The sequence below is a fragment of the Pantherophis guttatus genome, chromosome 3, assembly GCF_059756535.1.
Source record: "Pantherophis guttatus breed Tessera chromosome 3, ASM5975653v1, whole genome shotgun sequence".
In the NCBI taxonomy this organism is placed as follows: Eukaryota; Metazoa; Chordata; class Lepidosauria; order Squamata; family Colubridae; genus Pantherophis; species Pantherophis guttatus.
The window spans coordinates 145,612,124-145,635,945 of NC_142065.1; the positions used below are offsets into that span (position 1 = coordinate 145,612,124).

Sequence of the window (23,822 nt, forward strand, 5' to 3'; positions counted from 1 at the left end):
ATCTATATCTCCACAGAATAACAGAGAAGAAAAACTACAAAACATACAGGTATAAAATTATTCTGTGTAAGGAAGTCAGAGAAATTTCTGAGATTGATCTATGGGGCTGATACTTAAAGGGAGATCTGAGAAGGCCAACTATCCCTGGAGGGTCTGCCAAAAAGAAATTGAGGAGGAACTTGGAAAGTTGGAGAGCTTCTTTGCTGGTCCAGTCACATTCTGAAGAGGCAAGGTGCTTCCTGTTTAAATTTCAACACTGGCATTGCAGAAGTGGCATTTCAAGGCAAGCTGCAAAGAAAAGTCTGGTCCTTCCACTCAGGAAGCTCAGTTGCTTAACCGAGTTATGATGTCAAGAGGACAAGGGCCACAGGCTTTGAATTTCCTTCCCTGTTGAATCTCCCAGGCAGAAAGCAGAGTGATCCACAGAGATCACGTCCACAGGAACTGTGAACATGATTGAATTGAAAGCAAGTTTAAGAAATATCTTTCTGGTGTTTTATCATCTAGGCTATTATAAATCTTATCTAGACTACTGTAAAATCAATCACTCCTGGTTTGCATCTTATTTTTCTCTGCAGATCCTCTGCAAGATGTTGCTTTTAGTGTTGACAGTTGCACCTATGCCACCGACAAAATTTTTACCATGCAATTAGCAACTGTTTTAAGTAAGTATAGCAATTCACTGTTCTGTGGTGCTGCATCACAATACAAATGGGCAGTTGTTCACTGGTTAAGAGACTGCTTTGGGCCCTGAATTAAAATTATCAGCTACAAATTATTCTTTTTCTCATTAGATTTTGGTTCTAAAACAATTCTGTGCAGCTGACAAAATCAAAGAGAAAACAGAATAAAAACACAGTACTTCACAAATAAGCATATGTCATCCAAGTGCTCCATACACATGTGTACAAAAACCTCATTCAACAAGGGGGGCCCCAATTCACCCTAACCCAAAACCTGGGGGGAAAGCCAGGTCTTCAGTGCCTTCTGGAATGTGATCAGGGTGGGAACCACATGATCTGGGGCACGTGGGATCTCATTCCAAGGGCAGGTATTGCAATAGAGAAGGCACTTTTCCTGGGTCCTAATAGATGCCATTGTTAATCCAAGGGAGGTGGAGCACACCAACTCTGTCAGCCTGCGCTGGCCAAGCAGAAACTATGGGATATTTGCAGTGGTGGGATTCTGCCGGTTCTAGGCAGTTCGGTCGAACCGTTTGTTAAATTGCTGGCTCGCCCTGCCCCTTGCCCCGCCCCTCCACACCACTGGGCGAGGGGTGGGCGAGCCAGCAATTTAACAAACAGTTTGGTGTTTTTTTATAATTTTATTGGCCTCGCAGCTGCCGCGGGGCTTCAAAGAGCTGCCCTACAGCTGATCAGTGTTAAAAGAAAAGAAATGAGTAGACCGACGCCTGCAAAAATAAATGGGTAGACCCAGTGGTGGAATTCTACTTCGGTAGAACCGGTTGTTAAGTAGTTAAGTAGTTAAGCCAGTGGTTGCCAAAGTGGACAGTACTGCCCCCTGGGGGGGGGTGGAATGTCTTAGGGGGCAGTAAGAGGCAAGGGGGGTGGCAGGAGGGGCTAAATGGCAAGGAGGGCGGCCCCTACCCTTTGCCCTGTGCCTCGCAGCACTTACCTCCTTGCAAGCAAACAGCAAGAAAAAACAGCCCCTTCAGCTTCAGCATCGGTTAATTAGCACAAGTTGATTAGATTGGCCTCCCGCCTCTCAGCTGATTTGCTCTCAGCTGTTTTGCCAGGGCTCTATTGCTCTCTGCAAAGAGTGCTCGAGCAGACTTTTTTCCCCCTAGCCTAGCTATGCTGAAAAAGCAAAACCGAAAGTAGAGCAGGGTCTTTGCTGCAACGTGACAAAATGAGGCCTGTACCTGTACTATTCAGAAAAAAAAAAGATGGCGGGTTACATTTATGTGTTGATTTTAGGGGCCTTAATGCTGTCTGTGTGGAACCACTATACCCTTTACCACTTATGACAGACTTGCTCATCACCTTGGCGACTGTTAAAATATTCACGAAACTCAATCTACGTGAGCCCTATTATAGAGTACGTATCCGCCCAGGGGATGAATGGAAAACCACTTTCAATTGTCCCCTGGGGAGTTATAAATTCTGAGTAATGCCATTTGGGTTACAGGGAGCCCCAGCTGTATTTATGCAATTTATAAATGAAGTATTGCATGAACACCTGTACCGAGGGGTGTTGGTCTATCTGAATGACATCTTAATTTACACATCTATGATGGAGGAACATATCAGTCTAGTTAGGCAAGTGTTAAACAAATTGCTAGAGGCAAAACTATTTGTGAAACTCTCAAAATGCGAGTTTCACTGCCGGGAAATTGATTACCTAGGTTTTCAAATAACTGGAGAAGGAATAAAGATGGACCCACTGAAAGTGGAGGTGGTGTTGGAATGGCAAGCCCCAAGAACTAGAAAGCAATTGCAGAGCTTTCTTGGGTTTGCCAATTTCTACAGGCAGTTCATCCCGTCTTTTGCCTGGATAGCATTACCCCTGACGGATTTATTACGAACTAAGAACAGTCATCCCGGTAAACCCAAACCAGGACAGTTGTTACTATGGACATCCTCATGCCAAATGGCCTTCAAACGCCTAAAATCATTATTTGCAAAAGAACCAGTTCTTAAACATCCAAATACTGCACAGCCATTATTGTACAAGCCGATGCGAGCGATGTTGCAGTTGGGGTGATCCTATTACAAAGAAATGACCAAAATAAGCTTCAACCGTGTGCATATACATCCCGAAAACTTACCCAAGCAGAGAGAAATTGGCGATTTGGGAGAAGGAAGCATACGCAGTCAAATGGGCCCTCCAAACATGGTGACACCATTTGAGGTTTGGACGGACCATAAAAATTTCAAACCCCTCCAAACACCCTGTAAATTGTCCCCAAAACAAGTGAGATGGGCACAGTATTTCCAAAGGTTTAATTTTACTCTCAAATATGTACCAGCGTGATGGAACTTTATGGCTGATGCATTATCCCGCATGCCCCAATATGAGAGTAAATGAGAGAAGATAACACAAGCCTTAGTACCCCCTAAACAAAAAGGAGCACGAGTAATAGATAATGTTGAACCCTGACTGGGTGACTAGGTTACAGAAAGAATTGAAGTCTGATACATGGTTAGCGAATCACTGGTTATTAGTCACATACCGTGATGGTTTTGCATGACGAAGTGACAAACTACATATATCCACATCCCTGAGAGATAGGGTACTAAAAAAATGCCATGACATTAAAACGGCGGGACATTTTGGATTCTTGAAAACCTTACATCTAGTCAGATGACAATTTTGGTGGCCTAGAATACTAATATAGAATATGTACGTAGATGTTCAATTTGTGCAACCTCTAAACCATGTATAGGGAAACCACTTGGCCTTTTACAGTCGGTGACTGAGCCCAGTAGACCATGGGATGAAATCGCTATGGATTTTCTCATTGAGTTACCAAAAAGCAAAGAACATACAGTCATATGGACTGTAATCAATCTATTGGAGTGGAGTGCCCCTTTTATTCGGTAAATTGTCGAGGGCACTCGACAGCTGATTCATTTTGTCATTCATCTGTTTAGAAATCTTGTCTGTTTACAGACAGACATATTTTAAGCAATATGTGCTTGCAGTCTTTACGCTTCCTAGAATATTCTGTCTGACTCCACTTTCTTTCAGTGACTGTATTATGACTCTATTACTCCATAACTACAATTATTCTTTTTATGTTTATTAATTTTTCATTCAAGGGCTGAAGGCAGCACATAGAGTTTTCCCACATTATATTTTTCTCCATTTTCTGCATCTTGGTAGGGTACTTGCTCTGGTCCTTGCAGGATACTAATGGCATTACAGCATCAACTACAGAGGATCAGAAATATTTTGGATTATCTGAATCCCTTCCAGGAAGAGTTCATTCCTGGACATAGGACTGCAACTGCTGAATATCCTGAGTTAGGCCTTTTATAAAGCAAGTGTGCCTAGGTAGAGTTTAGTAGCATTCACCATAATATCCTTTAAACCATTTGTAAGGGTTGGAGTCAGAGGCACTTTCACATGATTATGCTACTCCTTTCTCCTTTCTGAGTGGGTAGTTCTAGTTGACAGTCCTGAGGGAGGAATAGTGAAATTCCTGGTCACTCCACTCATTAGAAATCTGGAGTACCACCTTAGACACAAAGCCATCTGGAGGACCTTGGCCCGGTCCCTCTCTCTCAGCCCTAGGAAGTAGGCAATAGAAAAACCTGAAAAACCTTGCCAAGAAAACTGCAAGGATTTGTCCAGGCAATCTCTGAGAATCAGACATGATTGAACCGACGGCAAAAATATCATCAATATATGGATGATACTCTGTTTTATATCACCACCCTGTGGGCCACAGTGGAGGTAGTTCGAGTCTGCAGGCTGTGAGAAATTGAATGGGACAAACAAGTTTAAATTGAATTCCAATAAGATGAGGTACTCTTCTGGGGAGGGTCACAGTCCTCCTGAAAGAGCAAATTCATGACTTGGTTCATCTCCTGGACTTATGTCTCCACTTAGGCAGCAGGTAGAAGCCATAGCTAGGGGCATAATATCCCAGCTTCAATTGGTGCACATGTTACAGCTTGCTTGGACTGGAAAGTCCTACAACAGAGATCCGTGCCCTTCTACCATGCAATTAGGCTATTGTGAAACACAATAAAGGAAATTGAAAGACTAAGAGGATGAGAGGCTGCAGATAGACCTCAATAGTGGTCCAGACATTATAAAATAGCTCCCCAAAGATGTATTGTCCTCACAGTGCTAGGGTTCATTGAGTGACAAAAACTATTCCCTTGAGATGGACACCAGGGCAATGGTGGTAGAATTGAACTGCTGCCTTATTATTTCATTAGACTTTTTGGCTTGAGTTACGATTCATGTTTTAGGTTATGAGATAATACATTTGATTGGGAAGATTATAATTTTATTGCGTCTATGTAATAAAGAGACAAAAACAAAGAATGTATGTTCTCAGTAACCTCTATGCTGACATATTGCAGGGTCATTACAGGGTTGCGTGGAGCAGGGATTGCCTTTTAAGATTGTCTGACATGCGCAAAGAATTAAATATTTACTTTTTAAGGATTGTAAATTTTGATATAATGGAGTCAGTCAGAAGTGGGCTATTGGCTGTGATCTGAAAAACCACTGTAAATAATGTTTATATGTTAATAAATAGAATAGAATAGAAAATAATAGAACAGAACAGAACAGAACAGAACAGAACAGAACAGAACAGAACAGAACAGAACAGAATAGAATAGAATAGAATAGAATAGAATAGAATAGAATAACAGAGTTGGAAGGGACCTTGGAGGTCATCTAGTCCAACCCCCTGCAGGGAAACCCTACACCACTTCAGACAAATGGTTATCCAACATCTTCTTAAAAATTTCCAGTGTTGGGGCATTCACAATTTCTGCAGGCAAGTTGTTCCACTTATTAATTGTTCTAACTGTCAGGAAATTTCTCCTTAGTTCTAAATTGCTTCTCTCCTTGATTAGTTTCCACCAGTGGTGGGATTCAGCCACTTTGCACCACTTTGTTAACTTTCTGAGCAGTTTGGTGAACTGGTTGTTGGAAGAAATCATTAGGGCAGAGAACCGGTTGTTAAATTATTTGAATCCCACCACTGGTTTCCACCCATTGCTTCTTGTTCTACATTCAGATGCTTTGAAGAATAGTTTGACTCCCTCTTTTTTGTGGCAACCCCTGAGATATTAGAACACTGCTATCATGACTCCCCTAGTCCTTCTCTTCATTAAACTAAACATACCCAGTTCCTGCAACCGTTCTTCATATGTTTTAGCCTCCAGTCCCCTAATTATCTTTGTTGCTCTTCTCTGCACTCTTTCTAGAGCAGTGATGGCTAACCTTTTTGCCATCACGTGCCAGGAGAGGGGGTGGGGGGGAGGTTCGTGCATGCGCGTGCCCACACCCATAATTCTATGCACCTCCCCTGCGCATGCGTGCGCAACCCCCGTCCCCCCGTCCCCCCACTCCTGGCACGCGATGACCTTGTATGCCCATTTTTCTTTCTTACCTGGCTCCAGATCCTCCATATGCATCTGGAAAAGGCAAAAACAGCCTTTCCCACTCCCTCAGAGGCCTCCGGAGGCCTGAAAGGGCCCATTTCCCAACTCCTGATGGGACAGGAAGTGACGTTTTTTGCTCTCCCCAGCCTCTGTATCAATTAATTCTCTGTCCCCACTGTTCAGTTTAAATATTTATCCAGAAAATCTGTGAATTTATTGCTAAGTAACTCAGTCCCTTTCTTTGATGGATGCAATCCATCTCTTTTGTACAGTTCTTCATTGGACCAGTTGCAGACGTCATGACTAATAAAACCAAAGCCTTCCCTTCTACACCGCTCCTTTAGCCACACATTAAACTCTGCTACACACTGGCCTTTCCCTTTTTGTTCCTTATATACTGGTAAAACCTCTGAAAAGATAAGCCTACAACCTATAATACTAAGTTCATACCCCAAGCTCTGGAAATCATTCTGCACAGAAAGTACATCCTTTTGGGACAGATCATTTGTACCAAGATGTATAATACATTAACGTCACATTCCTTACTGGCATTCTTGACTATCTTAAGAATACATCTCTTGTCTCTGCTGGCAGTAGCACCTGGCAGACACCTGACCTCTTTCAAAACCTCCATATCTTTTCCTAAATTTACATCCCTTACAATTGAATCACCAACCAAAAGGTGGCTTCTCTTTTTGGATACCGTGCTCTTCTTGTGTGACCAATGTGTAATACCTGGTTCACACTTTCCCCTTTCCAAAGTAAGTTCTTCATCTCGGACCACAATCCCCTGCTTATTTGAGTTATCAGTATCACAACTACCTTAATCTGTCACTTTAGTGTCTCTATTAAGGTCAGCAAGGGCACTGTATCTGTTTTGCTGGGACACAGCAAAAGCTTTGTGTTTATGGTTCACAGCTCTCACACTGCCAGATCCACGGTTGTCCATACTGCCCTTCTCCTGCAGGATCTTTGTGGTAGAGGGGACTGATGGCGTGGCAGCTCAATAGAGTGGAATGGCTGATTTGGGCACCTAATTTCTGCTTGGAGAGCACAGATTAGTGATTCTAGATAGGTAATCTGTCCACATAGACTACTAATTTGTTTACAAAGAGGGCAGCACCCAAATTTGAAAAGACAGCTGCAAAATAAGTATTACACTGAACTAAGCCGGTCACTTTGAAATAGAATAAAATCACAGCCTCAAGTGCACTAACCCTGAATATATTATTGCTATTTTTGGTTTATAGTTATATGATTATTTATTTATTTATTTGTTTGTTTGTTTTAATTTGTATACCGCCCTTCTCCAGCAGGACTCAGGGCGATGAACAGCCAGAATAAAACAGAATATACAAAATTTAAAAACAGTTTAAAAATGATTAAATATTTTTGGCCGCAATTTAAAACAACCCAATTAAAATCAATTAAATTTAACCAAAACAGTGGGATCAAGCCAGCCTGGCTAGGTGAAATAAATAAGTTTTCAGGGCCCGACGAAAAGTCCGGAGGTCTGGTATTGTACGTATCTCTGGGGGAAGGTTGTTCCAGAGGGCGGGCGCCGCCACAGAGAAGGCTCTCCCCCTGGGGGTCGCCAGCCGAAACTGTCTGGCGGACTGCACCCTGAGGAGGCCCTCTCTGTGAGAGCGTACTGGCTGGTGGGAGGCTATTGGTGGCAGAAGACGGTCTCGTAAATACCCCGGCCCTAAGCCATGGAGCGCTTTAAAGGTGGTCACCAACACCTTGAAGCGCACCCGGAAGACCACCGGGAGCCAGTGCAGCTCACGCAGGAGAGGTGTCACATGGGAGTGCCCCATCGCTCCCATAATCCCCCACGCGGCCGCATTCTGGACCAGCTGGAGCCTCCGGGTGCACCCCAGGGGGAGCCCCATGTAGAGAGCATTGCAGTAGTCTAGGCGGGAGGCGACAAGTGCCTGAGTGACCGTGCGTAGGGAGTCCCGATCTGGAAAGGGATGCAACTGGCGTATCAGGCGAACCTGATAAAAAGGCCCCCTGGCCACGGCTGTCATATGCTCTTCTAAAGACAGCCGTGCATCCAGGAGGACGCCCAAGTTGCGAGCCCTCTCCGTGGGGGCCAGTGATTCGCCCCCAATAACCAGCGATGGCACCAGCTGGCTATATCGGGATGCCGGAAGCCACAGCCACTCGGTCTTGGAAGGGTTGAGTCGGCGCCTGTTTCTACCCATCCATGTCTGCACAGCCTCCAGGCACTGGGACATCACTTCAAGGGCATTGTTGGGGTGGCCTGGGGTGGAGATGTACAGCTGGGTGTCATCAACATACTGATGGAACCCCATCCCGAAGCCACGGATGATCTCACCCAACGGCTTTACATAAATGTTGAACAGAAGGGGCGAGAGGACCGACCCTTGTGGCACCCCACAAACAAGGTGCCTCGGGGTCGACCGCTGCCCCCCTGTCAACACAGATTGCGACCGATCAGAGAGGTAGGAGGAGAACCACCGCAAAATGGTGCCCCCCACCCCCAACCCCTCCAGTCGGTGCAACATGATACCATGGTCGATGGTATCAAAAGCTGCTGAGAGATATAATAGGACCAGGATAGAGGAGCAACCCCTATCCCAAGCCTTCCAGAGATCATCCACCAAAGCTAACAATACCGTTTCTGTGCTGTGCCCAGGCCTGAAGCCGGACTGGAACGGATCTAGATAGACAGCTTCATCCAGGTACTGTGGCAGCTGCCGCGCCACCACACTCTCAACAACCTTTGCAATAAATATAACTAGCTACCTTTCTCCTCTGTACTCAGGGGGAGTACTCAAACTCTCCCTCACAGGCAGTTGCCCCTCTCTCTAGCTCCTGTGAAGTGAAATGTAATGAAGGCAAGTTTCACTCTGCTTTTTCTCTGTACTCACTCAGACCCCTCCTCACAGGCAGTTGCTCCTCCCTTTAGCTCCTGTGAAGTGAAATAATATTATTAACCTTACACAAAGAGACAGGAACAGTATTGTTAAAAAAATTCAGCAGCTCATTATTTCAGAGAACTAAAGACAACATGTCAAGTCTGTATTAGAATAGTAATCTTGCATCTAAATTAATTACTGAGCAGGGATCTGATTCTTGGTTTCCATCCAAGAGAGTGTTTCCCTGTGTATGCATGTGGGGTGTTTTAATCATAGAGATTATTCATGGGATTCATTGTATAAAATAGGTGCTGTCTCACCCAGTTTTCTTGCTCATCACTGGTAATGTTTGTTTTGCAGAATATATTTACTACACAGGGCCTTCTTCCTGACCTAGGATAACATCCCACCGGTAAGTTTTTCCTAATTCCTAATAATAATAATAATAATAATAATAATAATAATAATAATAATAATAACAACAACAACAACAACAACAACAACAACAACTTTATTGTCATTGTACGTGTATACACAGTATACCCATACAACGAAATTCACTTAACACCCAAAGACCAGGTCCAATACATATAACAATCCCCAAACACCCTCCCAATTCCCAACCCCTAAACCACCCAAACATCCACACAACAGACCAAGTAATACTGTCCAGCAGCTCACTGATGGTGGCCCTTTAGTTCATTGTTGAGTGCAATTATAGCTCTGGGATAAAAACTATTCAGAAAATGTGTGGTCCGAGTTTTTATTCTTCTGTATCTTCTGCCAAAAGGCAACAGTCCAAAAAGATTGTAAGCAAGATGGGAAGAGTCTCTGAAAATGTTATGCAACTTTCCCAAACAGCAAGATTCGAAGATGTCGTCCAGAGCTGGTAGCTGGAGTCCGATGATATTCTGGGCAGTTTTAATAATTTTCTGTAGAGCTTTCTAAATTTCTAAATTTTATAAAGAAAAAAAACATTATTTGTCAAATATCTAATAGGGTGCAGTAATGCTACTTTTAGAAATGAACGTACTGGAGAAGTAAGACATGTTAAAAGAATGTGGTTGTTGCAACATTATCTAGTACAATGTCGTGCATAAGGACCATGTATTCTCATATGACAGCCTGGGATTAATTGATATCATTGCTCAGCAACTGCGCAGGATAGAGGTACATAGCCTGACTCCCGGGGTTATTTGAATACTCTAGAGATAATTGTTACTACAGTGCATTGTAATTTTTAATGTGGTAGACAAAAATAATTAAAAACATCAGAGGAGAATAATTAACAATTTTAAGCTTTCATTAGGTTTCAGTGTAAATTAAAGCAAATCAAATGTAGATCTTGTCCAAACAAACTGTGAAGAGTGGCTCCAAGTGTGGCACTCAATGACAAATAGAATTTTTGGCTTGGAAAAAAAAGGAATGGTTGGAATTTTATATTAGAAAATTATAAGAACAGAAGCCAGACTAAAGAAAATTTTGGTTTGATCAGCAGAGCACTTCATAGGAGATCAGTGCAAGCATATGAGCAAATGATTTACTGGTAACTCTCTAATGCAATTGCGGAGAATTTGTGTTGTCAATGACTACCTGTCAATGACTACTTCAGCTTCAACCGCAATAATACATGGGCAAACAATAGATACAAACTCAAGGTAAACAGCTCCAAACTCGACTGCAGAAAATACGACTTCAGCAACAGAATGGGCAATGCCTGGAATGCACTACCTGACTCTGTTGTTACATCCTCAAACCCCCAAAACTTTAACCTTAATCTGTCTACTGTGGACCTCCCCCCATTCCTAAGGTCTGTAGGGGATGTGCATAACTATGACTACCGTCCCTGTCCTACTGTCCACATTTATTCATACTCATTTCATGTGTTCATGTCCATATTTATATTTATGCCTGTTTTCTCGTACATGTTTGACAAAATTAATTAATCAATCAATTAATTAATTAATTAATTAATTAATTAAAAAAATACTAACAGTGACAACTAGCATGCCAAGTAGTAAGCGAAGCTGGGAAGTTTTGTTCACCAGCATTTAGGGGACTTCCTGTCCTGTCCTGCCCTGATAAAGTGATGGCAGTTAACTTTGAAGTACAGTACAGGCAATGAAAAATAAAACCGGGAGAATTATGTTTGTAGAAAGACTTATGCAGACCGGTGTTTGTTGGAAAATAAATATATAAAACGATCAACTTTATTTAGGAAAGTATGATGCAAGGAGGAAGAGAAAAATGCAGGAAGTGCACGTGTCATACTGCTAGTTGTCATTACATTTATTACCCCAACAGTCCCAATATTATCCTGATATTTTAAGGTTTATAAAGTGCAGCAAACCAGCAGATGCAAATGATGAATCTTCAGACAATAGGATCCTCAGATCCCTTTGCTAAAGCAAATAACTTGGTCTTCCTTTTGCCTGTGAATTTATTGCTTGCAGCCTTCAAGGAATTATGCTGTAGCAGCATGAGGAAAAGAGCCCTTTCGCCCAGTTAAAACAATCTCATCTTATTGGTCTTTCACAAGTCATTCGACAGTTTTACTTTTCAGTTTATTTCAATGCCAGCCTCAGTTGCAGGATTGCTTTTGACAATTGCCATATATTGGGTTGTTGGCTAAATTAACTAATTAAAAAACAACAGCCACAGTAACATTCTAGACTCTACGTTCTGGACGAGAAGTGGTAGTCCCCACAAATTAATTAATTTCTTCAGAATTTATTCATTCCTTTCTTTTTCTTACAGGGAGAATTTGATGTAAGAGCTCAGATCTTCAACGAAGACCATCATACAATTATTTGTGCTGATTTTTATACCAATAATCAATGAGAAATTGATGTTTGTTGCTTTTCGAGCTAGCATTGGCTAGACCAGGGCTTCCTAAACATTTTCTTTCAATACCCAAAACCATTTATTTAAAACATCTTATTGAATTTTGAGGACCAGCTGTAAGTCTCTTCCTTCAGCACCATCATAATTTTGAATGGTCACTGAAGGAATGGACGTAACTCAAGCACCACCTGTATCATAAAAGCAGTATCATTAAATGAATTCATATTATTTCAACAGATTACTATTCGCAATTTCATCTATTTTTGTCTTAATGGGAATACTTTGGGAAATTTTTCAATATATTTTAGTACACGTGACCATCTTTAAGTCAGTTTAAATATCCCTCTTGTGATGGGTAATCGGCTTGTATATTTTCCCAATTTTGGATACAAGGTGGAAATGGTCTTCAGCAGGTTCTTCCCAATTCTGGAGAACCAGTAGCAGAAATTTTGAGTAGTTCGGAGAACCAGTAAATACCACCTCTGATTGGCTCCGCCCCCATCAATTCTCTGCCTCCAGAGTCCCAGCTGATTGGGAGGAAATGGGGATTTTGCAGTATCCTTCCCCTGCCACACCCACCTTGATAGCCATGCCTATCAAGCCACGCCTACAGAACCAGTAGTAAAAAATTTTGAATCCCACCACTAATACAGGGTAGCTCTTGACTTACGACCAGTCGCTTAGCAACCATTCAAAGTTATGACAGACCCCTCCCAAAAGGTACTTAGAACCCAGTTTCATTCCAACCTTTCCCCCAAGTCACATGACTGCATTCTGGACACTTAACAACCAGTCCGCATTTATGGCTATTTACAGACACATGACTGCAATTTATGTTTTGCCAGAGACTGGCATTTACTTCAGGTTTCTGGCAAAAAAACACCCATTGGCTAAAGCGGTTTCGCTAAGTGACTGCCATGTTCACATGAGCGCTTACTTCAATCTACCCATTATAACATGCTGAAACAATGGAAAAGAAGGCTGATTCAATTCACTTTTCCTATTAATTCCCATTCCCATCAAAACAAGACTGAATGCCCATTTTTCTCTCATCAGTCCAGCTCAGATTTAACATTTGGGATTTATGCAGGAACACCCAAGGGTGGTCAAAAGAGTCAAGATGTGGCCACCACTGTGTGATTAAGACTGCCATCTTGGTTTTTTTGACCATGTCTCCAGGGCAGACAACCCTGCGTGAAAATGAGTCTTTTGGAAGAGTAAGAATGACCGAGATCCACGCTCCTAAGAGTCTGCAGCACTACACTGAAAATATCTTGCATTGAAAAACAAGGCCTGGACAAAGCAAACTAATGAAGCCACAAATGGGCAACTTTGTTAATATCCACAGCTAGCTGGATCAATAAATGAGCAATTTTGCCCTCACACTCTTCCAGGAAAAAATACAAGTCCACATAGCAAGCTGGTCTTATCTGTGCTTGTATGGAGGGAATGCCATTTTGGAAATCCACTGCAATGTTGGACCCTCTCTGAACATACCTCAGCCAAGAGATCAGCTTAGTCAGATAGAGGACTGCCATTTGCTCAGGAGATGTGAGGGGAAATTACCTACTTACCGTAATTTTGTTCTGGTTTCATTGTGAGGTTTCCTGGGCTGAACAACAGGGGTGGGTTCCACTTACCTTCGCTACCGGTTTGCAACAGAGCGCACACGCACTTCTGCGCGTGCGTAGATCATCCATGCTGACATTCAGGCGGGTGGGTGGAGTCTCCCACCACCTTTACTACCGGTTCGCAAGAACCGGACCAAACCGGTAGCAACCCACCACTGCTGAACAAAATAAGAAATTAACTCTGGCTGTTTCCCCACACAAAAGCTACAATTTAGTACCTTGCCACATTATTGAATAAAAGGTTCTTTTCTGGAAAGGATTGTGTTCTGTCAAATCTCATGGACAAATAAATAAATGTATCATCTGAAGAAAAGAAGCCATTCACAAGAATATATATAAAAGAGCACTCTGTCTTTGAGAAGTACATATACAGAACTAAGCTATGAAATAGTTTTCATTTGGGGTTATGGTCTATATAACCTAAATCTGTATTTGTCAAATGCTAGTCTCTTGCTTTGGAGATTTTTTTTAATTTGTTAGTATTTATAACCAGCTTTTAATTCAGGAGCTTAAAGTGGTACATGTAGTGCTTTCTCCTTCCGTTTTCCCCCACCACAAGAGCTAGGTTGGGCTGATAAAATGAAACTGGTTCAGTCATATAATGAATTTCCAGCTTCAAGGGGAGGACCACATTCTGAGTCTCCTGGTGTCGACCCACACACCTTAATTGTTACATTGCACACCCGAATGGCGACACATATTTTGTTGATTCCTAGTTTCCATCTTCCCCCACAATCAGTTCCTCAGGAAAATGTCTAACTGGACATGTTGGTTCGAGAGCCTTTTAAGGAGAAAATCCTTTTCTTATAACAGCTTCATAGCGTGTTTTAGCACAGTGAACAGTGTCCACTGCTCCCTCCAAGAAACAAAACTAACACTGCTAATGAAGTGGCTTCAGAAGCAAAAAGGAACACTACAGGAGACCCAGCACTGTTTTTGAATCACAAAAAGTTATCTTCTTCCAACTTGAGACTTTGATCCATGTAACTCTCGATTGTGTATGCAGGTTGACAGTAGCAATCCAAGGTTTTAAAAACTACTATTCCCTAGTGGAAATGTTGAAAGTGGAAATTAGGATATTTTCTATGTAAAACTTGTTGGCAGAAGCTGGGAGAAGTAACGGGAGCTCACCCCATTACGCAACACTAGGTATTCGAACCGCTGAACTGCCGACCTTTCGATCTACAAGCTCAGTGTCTTAGCCACTGAGACACAACTGCCAACCTAGCAGTTTGAAACATGTAAAAAATGCAAGTAGAAAAATAGGGGCCATCTTTGGTGGAAAGGTAACAGCATTCCTTGCGCCTTTGGCATTTAGTATGCTGGCCACATGATCACAGAGTCATCTTCGGACAGCGCTGGCTTTTCAGCTTTGAAAAGGAGATGAGCACCATCCCCTAGAGTTGGGATCGACTAGCACATATATGCGAGGGGAACCTTTACCTTTACTATTGGAAGGCAGAGCTAAGGTGGTGATGGAATGGAAGCTTTCTTGCTTCCACTCCGCCACTAAAAAAATTTCTATATATATATAAAAAAGCAACTTTCAAGGAATTTGTGTGACCCTTGTAAAAGATGTGCTTTGAAAGTGTAAAGGAAAATGCTTTATTTGCAATCTCATGCACTGAAAAACACCTCTCTCAGCCTTATCAATTAAGAGTCAAATGTGTATCTGTGATTCCATTAATAGAGTTCTATCTTCCAAATCAGGAGAAATCATTGTTTTACTTTACTTTGTACAGACACTGTGTCAAGGACTCAGAGAAACTGGAATAGTTTCAGAGAAGGACAGCAGGAAATGAAATACAACAAAAAGAATCTGAAGGAATTGTGAAAATTTAGCTTTGAGAAGATAGAGGGTGGATATGCCCTCTACAAAAATGTCACAGAAAAGAAAACCAAGACATATTTTCTTTCATTGCTCAGCGTCCAGGATTTAAGTTACAAGAAGGCGGATTCCATTCATTTAAAAAAAAAACCTTTCAATTTGTAAAAGTACTTATTCTTATCCCATCTTCTTGACTAGGGAGAAAGGGCAAATGACAGAAGAAAGACAAGATCTCTCTGATCATCACCCATCCTAGGTCATCTTAGTTACCTCTGATCAGGTCAAGAAATTGTGCAGTATTCTCACAATCGCCTCACATAAATATTAGAGACAAGAATTAACAAGCTAGACAGCTTCCCTTGTGATTATCTTGACTACTCCATACCCATAGCCAGTATTAGGAATGTGATATATGTTCATATTGCTGAACCATGCAAGTGTTGATGTGCTGGAAAATACCATCTGTTTCACCTGGTATAACAAGGAAGACGTTGAATGGATAGGGATCGATCAGGAACACTGATGGTGTAACATTTAATATCCATTAAACAGTCAAACCTCTGCCCCCATTCATAAATATAACTATTTAAAGGTGTATTAGAGCAAATCTATACCCTTTGCTTTTGCTACCATGCATCATTCAAAAACTGAAATAGTTCGTGCAAACAAAGGAGAAACTGTGGTTTGTGCCTTACTTTATGGGTAGGTTATTAGAAAGATAACAGAAATGTTTGAGGAAAGGAAGAATAGAGATGGATGGGAGAGAAGAGCAGACCAGTAAAGAATGAACAAACCTGCAAGGTCGATAATGATAAAGAAGCATAGGATTTTATAATCGTTTAGAAAGCATAGAATGGTTAAGCAATAGACGATAACCACAAATTATTCAATGCCAAACTTGGTAATTAATATATCTCCCGTGGGTAGAAAAACTCAGTCAGGACACCACAATACATTTTCACATTTACACCATTGCAACTTGAACAGTAACTGTCGTCTTAAACAGATTTGACAAAGTATATAAGCTGGATATTAAAATCTCCTATTAATGCTGGTCTCCGGAGCCTTTGCCTCGGGAACAATGGAATTTGCAAAACCGTTGTATGCCATCATGAATAGCAATCAAAAAGCTGCTGCAGATTACAATTGCAGACTGTAAAAAATGGCCCCTTAAATTCTCACTGGTTCTTCAAACATGATGTCTCCTACAATAGATGATCTTGATATTTAAATACCAAATACTCATTGGTCGGATTTTCCCTGCTCAAAACACTGAAATGAATTCCCTTCCTGATAAGAGTCCTTAGTCTTACCATGAATGGGAAAGTAGATTTTGCAGATTATTTTTTTAAACAGGCATTTGTTTGCGGATGGCAGTTCTCTCCCCAAAGCCTTGTACACTGCCAAACAACTGCTAATTTCAAACTTACATCCCTTTTCATTATTGTGCCATTGAAAGGATAAATGCTTTCCTTCCCCAGCTAGGAAAAATAACAAGGGAGTCCTGTTTGAAAATAGGCTAGCTTTACTAACTGAGAACTAGTAAGTAATTTCCTAACAGTTAGAACAATTAACCAGTGGAACAACTGGCCTCCAGAAGTTGTGAATTCTCCAACACTGGAAGTTTTAAAGAAGAGATTGGACAACCATTTGTCTGAAATAGTATAGGGTTTCCTGCCTGAGCAGGGGGTTGGATTCAGGGTGGGTTCTAAATTTTTTTACTACTGGTTCTGTGGGCGTGGCTTATTTTGTGGGCGTGGCTTGATGGTCATGTGACAATTCTTTAGTATTTAACAGAGGTACTGGTCTACCAGGGTTTTAACTGCTTGCAGAACTGTACCGGTCTACATTTTTGCAGGGACTGGTCTACCCATTTATTTTTGCAGGCACTGGTCTACTCATGTATTTTTGCAGGCACTGGTCTACCCATTTATTTTTGCAGGCACCGGTCTACTCATTTGTTTTTGGAGGCACCGGTCTACCACCAAACTGCCTTTTACCACTGATCAGCTGTTGGGCGGCCCTTTGAAGCCCTGCGGCAAGAGTTTAAACAGGTTTTTTCCTGATAGCCCATTAGCTGGGACTCAGGAGGCAGCAATAGATTGGGGGTGGGGCCAAATAAAAGGTAAGAATAATGTGGGGGTGGGTGGGGGGCAGAACCGGTTCGTTGACGTCATATCGCTACCGGCTCGCCCGAACCGGGTGGAACCGGGAAGAACCCACCACTGGTTGGACTACAAGACCTCCAAGGTCCCTTCCAACTCTGTTATTCTATTCTACTCTAAGATAATGGGCCAGTCTACTCTGATTTGAATTCAGTGGGCTCTTATATCAGTACTGGATTGCAGCACAAACAGAGGTATTCAGTGGTATTCAGCCAGTTTGGACCAATTCAGGCGAATAGTAGTGGCAACCTGTGGGTGAGCCTGCCCCCGCCCACCCGGGTGCAATCCCATCGTATATCCTGTGTTTTGATGCCATACAGATGTGGACGGCACGCATGAAAATCACTGTGTTGTTTGACGTTGCACGCATGCGTGGATGAGCAAATTGCCGTGTTTTGTGATGCTGGTGCTGGGCGAACCGGTTGCTACAGTATATGAATCTGACCTCTGAGCACAGACATGCAAAGTCCCACATGGAAGTAATAGATCAACAGTGAAAGAATGTAATGGAAGAGAGATTCATTTTTTGTCAAAATGGTATACAGCGCATTCTCTGTAAGAGCTTCTCTTACAGAGAATCCATTACCTTGGATCGTTGTTGTTCCTTTAATCAGACATTGCAAAGGTTGGATCAAACCAGGCTGCTTTGTGATCCCATATCCTTTTATAGAGCCTTGCCCTGTTCTGTAAGTCACTCCATATCTGCTGACAAGAAGCCAATCTGCTCTTTGCAGCCAATGGGGAGATTTCTGATTGCAAATACCAGCTTCAGGAAATATGTTCTCTCTTCAGAAACTCACCAAGGAAAAGTCTTACATTTGCCTTTAACTCTGATATCTTGATCAACACCTTTTTTTTTTTTGCTAACAGATGCATTAAAAAGAAATACTCCTGAATTTTAAATGAAATTTTATCCATTCTGGCTCTGAAACTGTCAACCGAAAATGAATACTGTAGATGCAACAGATAGGATTCTGTTTTACTTCTGTCCTACTCCCAAACCACACCATTTATTTGGGGAATGGGCAGGGATGGGTTGCTCCCGGTTCGCACCGGTTCTCAAGAACCGGTAGTAAAATAATGTAATAGTTCGGAGAACCAGTAATAAGATTGGCTAGCCATGCCCCCGAACTGGTTCCCGGCCCGGTCGCGGTCGCTTACCCCGCCCATTCCCAATCTATGCTGCCTCCTGAGTCCCAGCTGATGGCTAGAGGGAAAAAAAACTGTTTAAATGGAAATCGCAGGTGGGCCTCTCCTTGTGGTGCCCACATACTCTTTATTTGGGATTCCTTCTGCTTCCCACATAATGACTTCTACGTATCTGTAGTTACAACAACAATCAGGACTGCCTAGGTTTCCCTCACTAAGCATGTGGTGTCCCACTTTATGAGCGCATTGCTTAACCACAGCAATTTCAGTCGTAACTCAAGAATTAGCTGTCGGGGGGGGATGGGTGGGAGGGTAAGGGGGGAGGGAAGGGAGGAGGGGGGAAGGGGGGAGAAAATGTTTGTATTTCCTATAAAACTTTTCAATAAAAAAAAGAATTAACTGTATATTTTTATTTTTTTTCTCTTTTCTCTTTATTTTTTCATTTTTGCACTTTCGCTTTTTTATTCTTAATCCTCTTTTTATTTTAGCTTGTATAAATTTTAATGTTTTATTATTGTAACTTTTAACATAATTATATTTTTTTTAACAAAAAGGTCCACTGGTCCATGGAAATGAAGGCAAGACTCCAAAGCTTTCATCATTAGTATCATTTTCTTCACACACAACCTTTTTTTTTTTTGCTTTGTCATATTCCATTCTTTATAATATCCTGCAAGAAAAGCTATATAGAGACTTTTCTCTGATAAGAATCTTCCATGATTATTGAAAGGTAGATAGGACATAAACCGTTTCACTGGAAAGCCTCGATTTGATTTTTTCCTTAATGATCAAAATAAGCATGAATACATTAAAAGCTTGAAAAAGAGTTTTTCTTCTGTCTAAACATGGACTTGAAGTGTTGGTGAGGAGCCCATTATGGATTCTTCATTATTAGCAGAAACCAGTGTGAAACTGAATGCAGAAAATAACTATCTGCATTTATATTAGAAAGAGGAAGTGGGCAGGCTAACTATCAACCCTGACGACAAGAAAGGCACCATTATTACACAGACTCTCCTCCACAGAGATCATGAAAGCACTTCAGGTTCTTCCTGTCCTCCTTTCACTGATTTACACCACCGTCAGCATCACCATATGGCCTACACACATAATCTGCAAGGAAAATAATTTGGAAGTGAACTACAAAAGCTGTGGTGAGAGCTCATACTTCTGTTTAACTTTTTACAATGACTTTGTTTTGTACTAGCACCTAGTGCAGTAGGCTGTGGAATAGACTGTTTGCTAGACGTATTTGATCCTTCAGGTCTGGATGAAGACTGATTTGGGGCAATTCTCTTTCAGCAGATTTCATTTCCACGGGATTAAGAAAATATGAATAAAACATGATTATGAGGACCTAGATTGTTGGGGGCAATATGCTGACTCCGTAAAACCGCTTAGAGTGGGCTGTAAAGCACTGTGAAGCGGTATATAAATCTAAGTGCTATTGCTATTTTGTATAATGGTAACAGAGAATAAATAATGTGTGACAAACCTGCTCATTTTAACCTTATCATATATTCTCCCAGTCTAACATTTCAAGTAATGCTTGAAGCATTTTTAATAGAGAAGACAAAACTCTGATCTGGTGAATGGAGCTTTAATGCAGATTCATCTTATGCGAACCAACACCCACCCCAAATACTCAGATTCATCTTACACTAACCATCACCCCCACACCCACTTGGAATGGTGAGAATCCTGATTTTTCCGTCTCCTCCGCCATCTTCTTCTGCCCCTACCTGAGTAATAAACAAGGCAGTGGGGACGTTTCCTCAAGTCATGCAAATCTGATATTTCCCTTTTCAGTCAGCCTGAATCAGCTTTAATGTGTAACTCAGGAAGGGACCATGTCGTCAAAGGCGAGTCGCCAGGCTTCCCCCATGCAGTGAGCTTCTTAGACTGGCAGCACTTCCCATAGACAGTTGGTTTTTCTAATCTGCTGGCAGAGAAAAGGAGCAGGCACCTCTGAAATGAATGAAAATGAATCTGCTTGGCAGTGCTTCTTTCCAAAGCTTTCCAGCTTGACTGGCTCTGTGCCTCAGCTGCTGCCCTGATGCAGAGGGGATGAAGGGAATGAGCTTCACAGACATCTCATTCATATGAGGCACGTGATATGAAAAGTGATCAGCGGCACATGAAAGCCCAAGTGTTTGTTTGTTTTTTTCAAATTCATCCAAATACAAAAGCTTCCCTCTGTGAGTTTGCCTCCTTCCCTGAAGCTCAGGCACCGCTTTCTGTACCTTCACGGAAATTAAAACAAACATGGAAAAAAAATAGCAAGGGACACAAGGAGTAAATAAATATTTGGAATGAAATCTTTTACTAGTCAGTTCCTAGGAGATGAAGTTTTTTAAACTCTACAGATTGGGTACTGAATATATAAAATGCACAAACTGACTTTAAAGTAGCCTTCAATTTATTTGGTAATGTCATTTGTTCTTTTAATCAATCAGCATTATCAAAATGACTGTAAATTGTCTAAATGAGTCACTATTGATATACTGACTTTATACTTGATTGTTCAACCAGACAGCGGTAGCCAAGGTGACTAGCAGTAATAAAAATAAAATATAGAAAACCACTTTATTTAAAATCATAATAAAAAATGTTTGGGGTTTTCTTAATTAAAAACCTAAAATTATACCACTTCAAAACTCAGTTTATTCACCAAAGGTGGTCAGAACAGAAACAGGTCAATTTGCAAGACAGTGATAGTCAAGAGAACTTGTCCAAAAAAAAAAATGTTTTTTTTTTAAAAGCTAGGAGCTAGGTTTCCCTAATTTCCCAATCAGGAGTGAAATGCTCCCAGATCGGATCGGATCACCCGATCTGATAGTGATCTTGGCCGGTGGTTCGGCAATATGGTAGAAACGGTGGAGCATAGCTCCGCCCACCTGGACGGGTGTCTTTTACCTTCTGCGCCTGCACGAACCAGTAAGGAAAGTAAGTTTCACCCCTGCTCCCAATATATTAGAATTACAAGCCCTCAAATTCCCAAATGGCATTTCTGGAGAGTTCTGGAGAGCAGCAGCTACAGATGGTTACAAATGATGGAGGCAAACTATCAGCATCAAATTCCATGCCTATTTCAAAATGATCTTCCAGGAAAACTTGTGGCTGACCAGGCTGACCCAAACCAGGCATGTTTGGGTGACTCTTTGGTGGCCAAGGACCACCGTTGGAAGGGGGTTAAGAGCTGCAGAGTAGATATGACTATCCACCAGTCATTTGAAAGGATTTTTTTTTTTAATTTGATTTATATGCCGCCCTTCTCCGGAGACTCAGGGCGGCTTACAATGTGTTAAGCAATAGCCTTCATACTTTTGTATATTTATACAAAGTCAGCTTATTGCCCCCACAAACTGGGTCCTCAATTTACCTACCTTAGAAAGGATGGAAGGCTGAGTCAACCTTGAGCCTGGTGAGGTTCGAACTTACAGTAATTGCAGGCAGCTGATGTTAATCACAATGCTATCAGTCTGCTGAGCCACCAGGCTCAATTTGAATTTGTTGAGAAATTGCTTTTCCAAGGAGAATGTGAAAATTTTCAGAGCTTATACTACAATTTTCATGCCTTAAGCCATTTCTTCCCTGTCATTTACAGCATTTTTTAGCTTCATCCAGTTAATCATTGAGGAGATTTAAAGCTCATCTGTTCCTGTTTTGTTATTTTGGCATAATAAAAGTTGGCTGGTTATAGAAGACCCTGTAAGTGACTAGGGTAGTGGCATTCACACTATTTCTCACTCAGAACAGTGGGAAATTGAGGCTTCAGCAATCATAATCACAGCTACTGCAAAAGGGTCATAGATTGCTCATTCCTGAATAAAAAAAAGAACCCCTATACTTTTGAAGACGAGTGATTTCAGGAGAAACCCATTCAGAGCAAAAATATCAGCAGAGAGACAAAAATACTTTCCCTTTTTCCAACACTAGTTTTTCTCCATACAGGTAGTAAGTCTTGCATTCTGCATCTGTTGCAAAAAAAAGCAACCTGATAAATGTGAAACAGAAATGCTATTTGTGTGGGGGGGAAAATACTCCTAGCACAACTTATATTTTCATCTCACAAAACAAAATTTGGTTCAAAACTCGTATTACCTTGTATTCTCAAGGTAAGACTCTAGGGTTAGAAGTCCAGAGTCCCACTTAACAGAATGAGCAGGAGGGCTTCTAATACAGCAAAGCAGGCTTCCCATATTTTGGAATTATAATGAAAGTAATAATAGCATAATAAAAAGCAATAACCATCACTAGGGGACTACTCTAGTAAGAGCCATGGTGGCGCAGGTGGTTAGAATGCAGTACTGCAGGCTACTTCTGCTGACTGCCAACTGCCTGCAATTTGGTAGTTCAAATCTCACCAGGCTCAAAGTTGACTTGACCTTCCATCCTGAGGTGGGTAAAATGAGGACCCAGATTGTTGGGGGCAATATGCTGACTCTGTAAACCACTTAGAGAGGGCTATAAAGCACTGTAAAGCGGTATATAAGTCCAAGTACAATTGCTATTGCTAGTAAACACATTTTTAATAGAGAACACCCTTCTCTCTGAAGAACTGTCAGAAAACAGTCCTCTGTTTGAAGATGTGTTGAATTTGATGGGCTAGTCAAATCCCTTTAGAAATAGCTATAGTTATGTACTATTGTGTCATAGCAAACATCTGCTGCCTCTGGATAAAAGTTCTTCAGGTTGTCCTATCTGTTGCCACATTATGGAGTTCTTGCAAGTGCCTTTCAATGACTTCCAGCACTCTTGTCTATCTGAATCTGTCAGCCTCATCTTCTCCTTCTGTCTTTCAATGGATCAACTCTTATTTATTTATTTATTTTATTTATTTATTAAATTTATATACCGCCCTATTCCTAAGGGACTCAGGGCGGTGAACAGCGAACGATAAAAATACATGTAATACAAACGTTAATAATAAAAAAACCAATTAAAATATACTAAACATTCTGGTCCTAGATAATTCAAGACATCCCAGTTTAAAATAAAATCAAAAAGCAATATAAAGGGAAAGTTAGGCCAGGCCGGCCTGCTGAAACAGGAATGTTTTGAGGGCACGGCGGAAAGTGCGCAGATCCGGAATCTTCTGTATCTCTGGGGGGAGCTCGTTCCAGATGGTGGGTGCCCCCACAGAAAAGGCTCTCCCCCTGGGGGCCGCCAGTCGACATTGTTTGGCTGACGGCACCCTGAGAAGCCCCTCTCTATGGGAGCGTACT

At 41.6% G+C, this 23,822-nt stretch overlaps 1 protein-coding gene and 1 long non-coding RNA gene across 2 annotated transcripts in view; both read left to right on the forward strand.

Moving 5' to 3' along the window:
• Positions 1-576: 576 nt before the first annotated feature.
• LOC148114862 (uncharacterized) lies at positions 577-12,059 on the forward strand. Its single transcript, XR_015733271.1, has 3 exons — positions 577-665; positions 9,338-9,389; positions 11,735-12,059. It is a non-coding gene; the product is annotated as an uncharacterized LOC148114862 (long non-coding RNA).
• Positions 12,060-19,574: 7,515 nt separating this feature from the next.
• The window catches only part of LY86 (lymphocyte antigen 86), a 28,749-nt gene continuing 24,501 nt past the window's right edge, over positions 19,575-23,822 (forward strand). Inside the window, exon 1 of the mRNA XM_087890298.1 lies at positions 19,575-19,748. Coding sequence (XP_087746424.1) covers positions 19,625-19,748 — 124 coding nt within the window. The 5' untranslated portion in view covers positions 19,575-19,624. The remainder of the gene's footprint in view (positions 19,749-23,822) is intronic.